The sequence below is a fragment of the Sardina pilchardus genome, chromosome 24 (genome assembly GCF_963854185.1).
Source record: "Sardina pilchardus chromosome 24, fSarPil1.1, whole genome shotgun sequence".
In the NCBI taxonomy this organism is placed as follows: Eukaryota; Metazoa; Chordata; class Actinopteri; order Clupeiformes; family Clupeidae; genus Sardina; species Sardina pilchardus.
In genome coordinates, this window is record NC_085017.1 from 10,191,383 (window position 1) to 10,199,726 (window position 8,344).

The window sequence follows — 8,344 nt, forward strand, 5'->3', positions numbered from 1 at the left end:
GACTGTGGTTGATGTCAGACTGATGTTACCGTTGAAATGCGTTAGCTCAGAACCAGCGTTAGCAAAGGGGGACGCTGCAACTGAAGGAAGGGGTTAAACACGATAAAAACGGTCTCCACTGACCTATATCACCTCGGTAAAGTTGGAAATGAGGTCCTATGCCCAAAATTCCTAACTATTCCTTTAAGTGTAGTGTATTGTCATGATGTCTTCTCAGAGAATAATGGCATTCTTTCTAACTTTTCTCAATTGCATGATAAAAATAATAAAAAAAAATGAACTTATAAAGATGGTGTCATTGATTAGCATGGGAAGGCATAGTCTTTTTAAAAATGTGTGTCGCTTCAAGTTTTTTTTTTTTTTAAATAGCACTTGACTTCCAAAGCCGAAGTTCATGACAACAGAGAGGTAAACAAACTGGCTCATGAGAGGGAGCCTTGGTAATGTCAAGAATACACTCAGGGCCCTAGTTGGCGCAAAGCGGATCATTAGCCCGGTGCAAAGTTTATTCATATTCCTACACTCAAGTTTTGTGCCAAGCACTTCACTTTCCATGCTGGTGTTCAGTCCACACTGCAGGTACACACACACACACACACACACACACACACACACACACACCTCTGCATCCAGAAGCCCTGCATGGACTAGAGGCCTCCCTCGTCTGAACACCGGTGCACTACAGCTGAATTCCACTCTACGCTCGCTACTGCAGCTTAAAGGGCCATAACTATGACTGCCTGCACACACACACACACACACACACACACACACACACACACACACACACACCCCGGTGCACTACAGCCTTGCACCCAGAAAAAAAAGTTTCAAACACCTCATTAAACAATTTTATTTGACACGAAATAGTCGACAGAACAGACGCACAGGGATAAACATAATTGGCCGCTCTATCACATACATTGAACTGGTATTAATCTCCTACCAGTGCCAGTACCTTATCACTCCGAATAGATAAACCCACAGAGACTCATAGGCAATGTTTAAATTAATTTGAGTTATTTGACTTTGACTTTGAAATCTGGATTTTTTTCTACCAATCTATGTTCATGGTTGTAATGTTTTCAACCCTCAATGGCATGAAGACAATATATTGTTCCAAAGAAAACAAGAAAAGAAAGAAATCAGTCGGCCATGCTCTCTTGCAGTCTTAAACTATAGGGTGAAATTGGATTGAGCTTAGTATGGTGATAGCCAGACTAGTCATAAACAACTGTTTGAAAAAAGTGGTAAACAACTGTGAACAAAGCTAACAATGGTACAGTTTTTCTCAAATGCTAAAACACAAAAGCCAATCCTCTAAACCAAATGACCAGTTGTCTAAACACATTTAAATAGCCACAATTATTCAATACCATAAACACATTTCACATGAAGACACAATTCACAAAACACAATCCTCCATTCTCATAAATCTAAGCACATTTTTCCTTGCTAAAACACATGTGGCAAAACATATTCTCAAATGAAAGCTCATGTGATGCAAAATGCTTGCCACAGTCAGCAATAACTGAACACAATGAACACACCTGGCGTCATTTAGTACACACAACGACTCAAAAATGAAGACACTTGTTGCTAATGCGCACAGTGACAGTGGTGTGTGTGCATGTGTGTGGTGTGAATGAAGAAAATAAAAGAACTTCACACCCTGATCACGTTTTCAAGAGTACTGTTGTGTGCAATAGATTCTGTTTTTTTGCATTGAGTTGTGTTACAGTAGTGTACTTGCAGAATTTTCTGTACTCTTCATATGAAACTCACAACTCTAAATGAAGAGCTCTTTTCCAAAACGCTATAAATCCATTTTTGAAAACATTAGGCCTACTGTACTGTAACAAATCATGTTACTGTATTTAGGCTACAGTAATTGTGTTTTTCAGGTAATATCAATAAAAATGCATTTGTTTTGTTTTTATTGAGTAAAGATAAATTAGGCTACTGTAACTAAACATACCCCAATACAGTTTCACTGAGATTACTTGAAAAACAAAATGTAAAAAATATATTTATGAAAATTCATTAGTAAAATGGTGAATATAGCGTTTTGGAAAAGAACTCTTCAAATGCCTAATCCTCTGCAGAGATCTAAGAAGATCCGTTAGGCTACTCTAAAGTTTTTTAAAAATATGCATTGGCAGTTATGAAACAAAGAACCTGCTCACAAATTGAGCATTGTGTTTTCAGTTGTTTTGCTGTATGTGTAATGATGTGTATAGTGTTTACATTTTTGAAAGCTTCGAGCTGCTCTTTTGGTGTGAAAGTTTGAGTTTTGAAGTGAGAAGGTGTGGTTGTGCTTATGTAGCTTTAGAAAAGGGTATTGTGTTTAGACATTGGGGAACATGACATGGAGGAAACGTTTGTGAAATGTGTTTTAGCATTTGAGAAAAACTGTAGGCTAATATGGTAGCAATAGCAAACATAAGAAGCCTACTCACAAGTTGAATATCTTGTTATATCAAAGCCGACCACACCAGTGTATTCTTCCGCTGATTCTGAAAATAATGGGGTTTTATTATTAGGCTATTATTTTTTAATTTAAACCAAAATAAAAAGGATTCAGAATTGAAACCAGCACCATGATTGGGTCTAGGCCTACTTTATTTGATAAATAACGGATTTTCTGGAATTATTCAAAGTGCATTTACTACTGACTTTATGTTTACATTATAAAGAAGTATTTTTTCACTTTTGACATAATTTGCAAATACATTCGATTGTAGCCTATTGCATTGCGTTTCAGACTCGAAATCGCTCGAAATAAGGAACTTTTAATTTGACGCATGCGGTAAAATGAATGGCACTCTCTTCCTCCTTGTGTACACGCGCCCCGTTCATATTCTTCTACCGTTTCCGCTTAACTTCCTTTCCGGCGGCGGCTATTTCTTCGCCAACATGCCAGTGAGTACAGACTGCGTTTTAGACGCATTATTACACGACATAGCCATTACTTCTACAGATGAATTCACGTACTGGTGTACGACACATCACTGATTAAAATTACGTGTTCTCTGGGGTGAAAAAGTCTGACAATGTGTCAGTAAACCAAGAGTTTGAATGACTTGATAGCATGCATCGTTGCTACACGATTACAAGATGGCGGCGCGCATATCCAGCCATGGACTGGTACTGCATGGTGTGGGTAGTTATACGTGACGCATTTTAGGATTACAAGAAGTAGCGGTTGCCTAGCCGGAAAAAAAACAGTAATTGTAGAAAATATTATTGGCAATCGCCCGATATGTGTAAGTATTATTGGCAACGCCTTCGTTAAACTAGGTCGCCTGTCGGGACTCATGGCCCATCAGGCTTAAGGCTACGATGTTGCTAGCCGATGGCCAGACTGTAATGGCACACATGCTAATGGACTTATTCAAACCCCAGCTATAACTAACGTTTACAACACTGTTTACAGCTCGCAAAAGACTTGTTGCACCCGACCCCAGAGGAGGAGAGGAGAAGGCACAAGAAGAAGCGTCTCGTTCAGAGTCCGAATTCTTATTTCATGGACGTGAAGTGTCCAGGTAACGTTATTACAATGGCAGATTTTAATTTGCCACTTAATTCATGTTAAGTTCTGTACCATGCTCATGTTTCACCTGCCGATGGACAATGCACCCGTGACCGTTTTCAACTGACATCTGCTTGGCCTGTTTCAGGTTGTTACAAGATCACGACGGTCTTCAGCCATGCCCAGACTGTGGTACTGTGCGTGGGTTGTTCGACAGTGTTGTGCCAGCCCACTGGTGGCAAAGCCCGGCTCACAGAAGGTCAGTTTCAAATTCCACTGTTTTTGGAAACGAATGTCGGGAAGATAATCGTTTTTATGTTTTGGGATGTGCTCGTCAGTATGTATGTGGTTGCATAATGTCTAGACTAGAGGTTGTTTTCATGTGAAGAATATGCCTCATAGTCATGAGGAGGACTTGCATGGAGAGATGCTTTATGTCATGAGATTACAAGTAATCAGTTCTGTGGGAATAGATTAGTTACAGACAGTGTGAAGAGGATGGTGCAAAGGAGATGGACCTAGTGTGTTAATTTCCCAATTTCCCATGAAGTGTAGTATTTGGAATGGTAACATTGCTGCATGTACAGATGAAATGTTTTTTTAAGGGGCACTTTGATCAAAGATCCTTCATTACTATCCGCTTTAACCCCTTCTGCCTTGATAGGGGCGATTGATCCCCATTTCACATCCTAAAGTCCATTGGTCATTGAAGGGGCACAATAAGTATTATGCTATCTCTCTCAGATGCCTTTAGTCTGGCTATCACTATGCTAAGCTCAATCTTTTATGATTGAACATTAGTATGGGGATTCTGCGCTTTGTTTCTACTGCACAAGAAACGTGATCAATGGACATCGTTCAAATAACTCTGTAGGATTGGATAGTCCTTCAACCAATCAGACCAGCGGTCCAGTGCATCTTTTGGATATTAGCTAGTTTGTGATTGGAGCCTAAGGTTGTGGACAGGAAGCAGGGGAGATGCAGATGGATGTGCAAGTTTCCAGCCTGAGCTGCCGGGCGAAATCCACATTTGCTGGCAGGCCAGGCAGTGTTCACCCAGCCTAAAATACCTTCTGTTTTTTGCCAGTAAGCGTGGCTACTTATAGTTGTATGTGTGCAAGGGACTTTTAGGTTCACCGGTTCTACTAATCAATCTATTTTATCTACTTGGTGAGGCGTCATCCAGAGTGGGGTTTAATTGAGTTAGGCTTCCTTTGGGGTGGCAAGCATTTATCTCTGTAGAATAATTACTGTGCATGATGGTTTGGGATAAATAGGCTTTTAAGTGATTTTACATAGATTTTTTTTAGGCATCCATATTGGGGTTCCTTTCAAGGAAATTGCCCTGAGTAGTGCTTTTGTAAACATTTCCAATTAATTTTCAAAACAAGTGAGTGTGAAGGATCAATACTAATTGGGATGATAAATCAAGGCTCCTGGCATTGATCCAGAATACCTGCTCATCTTATGCAAATAGCTTCTCCTTAAAGTTCCTCTTTTTCTTAGAAAACTGCACCAATAAGTATGTAACCTATTCTGATCAGAAATGGTTAGGAATTACACAAGGGTTTGGGATTGACGGAATTTATGACCATATTTTTTGTTGTTTGAAGTTGATATACCACATTAGGAAGAAGAAAAATATAAAGAAAAGCTCCAATATTTAATGTTGGATGTGTGTACTGTCTCGAGGAGTCATGCGTGGAAATGTGAAAACGGTATAAATGTTAACATATATGAATGTTATAGAATGTGAAAACGGTACAAATGTTAACATGTATGAATGTTTTAGAATGTGAAAACGGTACAAATGTTAACATATATGAATGTTATAGAATGTGAAAACGGTACAAATGTTAACATGTATGAATGTTTTAGAATGTGAAAACGGTATAAATGTTAACGTATAAATGTTTTGTTTGCCCTCAGGTTGCTCATTCAGGAGGAAGCAGCACTAGCCATGACGTGGTCTAGTAGAGAGGGAGACTCGGACTGCAGCAGCGCCGTGTCTGGGCTGACCCGGCTGCACCCAGGCCCAGGCACGCATCTGCATCAGCAACAACATTCGTCCAATCTCACCGTCTCAATAAAAATATTTGGCTAAATGTCTGCTGTCTTGCCTGTCATCACTTGATGCATGCTGATGAGAGGGTTAGAAGTTTAAGCTTTCCCACAACTGATCTACATATGAGTAATTCACAAGTCATTTCAGATGTATGGACACGTGACTCAACTTTAATTGATACAAAGTACTTTAAGCCTACCTTACACTGACCGATTTCGACAAGATTTGGGAAAGATTCTTGGAAGTTTGTAGTCTTTTGAGTAAAGCTTGAATGAGGGGCATTAGTTAAAAGCCTACAATCTTTGAAGAATCTTTCCCAAATCTTGTTAAAGTCTGTCAGCGTAAGGTTGGCTGTAGTAAGCTTGCGTTTTGTTATTTCCTGTTTTGAAAAAAGTGTTTGAGATCTGGTATTTAGAGCAAATCCGTTTAAAGTGAAGTCGCCTAGTTAAATGGTGCAGTGGATGTGGAGTTTTTGGGTCAAGGGTGATGGATAGCGGGCAATCCTGCCACGGTCGAGTCCTGAGTGGGCTATCTAGTGTGGTCGTTAGGCAGGAAATCTTTAAACGGCCCCCTCAGTTTAGATTTATGTGTTTGCTGGAGTTTACAGGAATCCACGCTGCGCTTGAGCTACCATGGCATTGCAGTGTGGAGATTGAACCACCTTGAGTCATCTTGGCAAGGAAAAGGAAAAGTTCCTGGCATTACAAACAGCTAAAGTGGTCCAAAAGCATTTCTGCATCTTCATCTGGAGTCAAGGCCCTGTTATTCTAAACGCCTTTTTTTAATTTCCCTTAACTAATCTGTCATACATAAAATACATTTAAAATAGTATGCACAGTCTACGTATGTTTTACATAAACTTGAAAGTGGACAACACATTCAAAAGGCTATTAAATAGTTTGTAAAGTCTGCAAAAAAAAAAAGTTGAAACCAGTCCTTCCGGACTGTTGGTCAACTGATGTTACCTGTAACTGGCACAACCTCTATAAATGGCACAAGACTACTGGAAACAATTTAACGTGGCTGTCAAAGTCTTCAAGACTAACCATGCCATCACTCAAGATCAATATCTATGGCATAATGGTGATTTTTAACTATGAAAAATGTATACAATATGACAACACAATTACATTGCTGAAGTCTGGAGAACTTAAGCATCTCTTACTGAAAAGAGAGTGAACTATACATCAGCAGTTTTTTTTTTTTTTTTTGTAGTGGTTAGTCTTGAACTGCTCTTTCTGTTTCACAATAAACTTTCAGCTGATGGGGAATATATACCAGCTGCCATTCAGCTGATGAAGACGATACCCCCTGTGTTTGGGAGCCCATATCTGTACAAACAGTTACACTAAACTTTAGTAAACTAAAGGATGTCTAGCATATGATGTAATACTTTTAATGGAACATGTATGCATCTAGGTTACCATCAACCAAATGTTCACAGGAGCAACGTTTGTAGGCCTATACAGTCAGATTGAAATGGCATGTTATTAAGACTGGTCAAGGAGAGTGCATTTCAGGAATATTGTGTGTGTGAGTAAAGGTACACATGGAGATGAAGGGCAGAGATCATAGAGCGCAACAGTGGTGTGATGCGTCGCCATGCCAGTAAAGAAGAGAAGAAAACAGCCGGCATCCGAGAGATACTGTCGATAATCTCCCATTAAGCGCCAGCGCATGTCAGCGTGTCCGAGTGTCTAATCCAATCTCTCGAGCAATTAAAAACACACAGCACAGCACTGACTAATGGCACCGGTGGTCAGAAAAGCATACAGGAACTCACCAGGCGAAACAAACGCCTATAAGCACCTAGGTCTTCATCGGCGTCAGGCTTAGACATCCTCAAATCGCTTGTAGATCAGACTCAAATGCTCAAGTACAGTTTACTCTATGAATACGTGATCAACAGCTTTTGCCAAACACGTAGGCCTACATTTAAATGTTGCCTTAATATAGGCCCACCTAATACATTTCATTATAGCTGCACATAGCTGCTTTCTTTAGATTCACCACCAGGAGGCGCCGACACTTACTGTGGGTTCTAGATTGTGATGGCAGGATGGGTTTGTCCCAAATCCCGTGTTTTGCTGCTTTCATTTTCCGTTCCTGAACACATTTGCAAGCTTGAGTCAGTGCAGCGTGCCCTGGGAATATGATCAGACGAGGAATCCTATCCCACAGACAGTCAAGTAAAGGCAGTAGGCCTAGCCTATCCAGTTCCCATGCCAGCAATGCGATTTTTTCAGCGAAAACAAATAACCAATGAGTTCCAAACTTTGAGGAGCACGTAAGGCTTTTTTTCTTCTCAACGTCACCTTACATCTAGGGGTTTCTGTGGACCGACAAGGTTAAGCACTTTTGTGGTAGTCTAGTGGTTAATTTAAGTCAAGAAGACAGTTGCTAGATTATAAGCGTGCATTTCTGTTGGCTAGGCTACTGTTTTATCCAAAAATTTACAGACGAGGACAAATCACCATTTTAACTCCAAAGATGGCATCAGTTTTATTCAGACTCTTGAAAATGCAGTGCATAAACCTTTCTGCAATGCTGAGGAAAATAAAGTAGTCTAGGCACAATAAAATGATAAAGAAATGATGAGGTCTCTGACATTAATTGCAGAAGTTTGATAGCACGGGTATGTGTTTATGGTGTTTATGAGAGCAATAAACAACCTGAGCTTTACATACTCCTTTACTAGTCCAAAATTCACATAGGTGCAGCAACATTTCAACGTCGTCCCACTCCCC

At 40.0% G+C, this 8,344-nt stretch overlaps 1 protein-coding gene across 1 annotated transcript; it reads left to right on the top strand.

Moving 5' to 3' along the window:
• Window positions 1-2,819: 2,819 nt before the first annotated feature.
• rps27.1 (ribosomal protein S27, isoform 1) lies at window positions 2,820-5,637 on the top strand. Its single transcript, XM_062529808.1, has 4 exons — window positions 2,820-2,922; window positions 3,437-3,545; window positions 3,681-3,791; window positions 5,462-5,637. The coding sequence occupies exons 1-4, from the start codon at window positions 2,917-2,919 to the stop codon at window positions 5,488-5,490; spliced, it is 255 nt and encodes an 84-aa protein (XP_062385792.1). The 5' UTR covers window positions 2,820-2,916; the 3' UTR covers window positions 5,491-5,637.
• The last annotated feature ends 2,707 nt before the right edge of the window (window positions 5,638-8,344 follow it).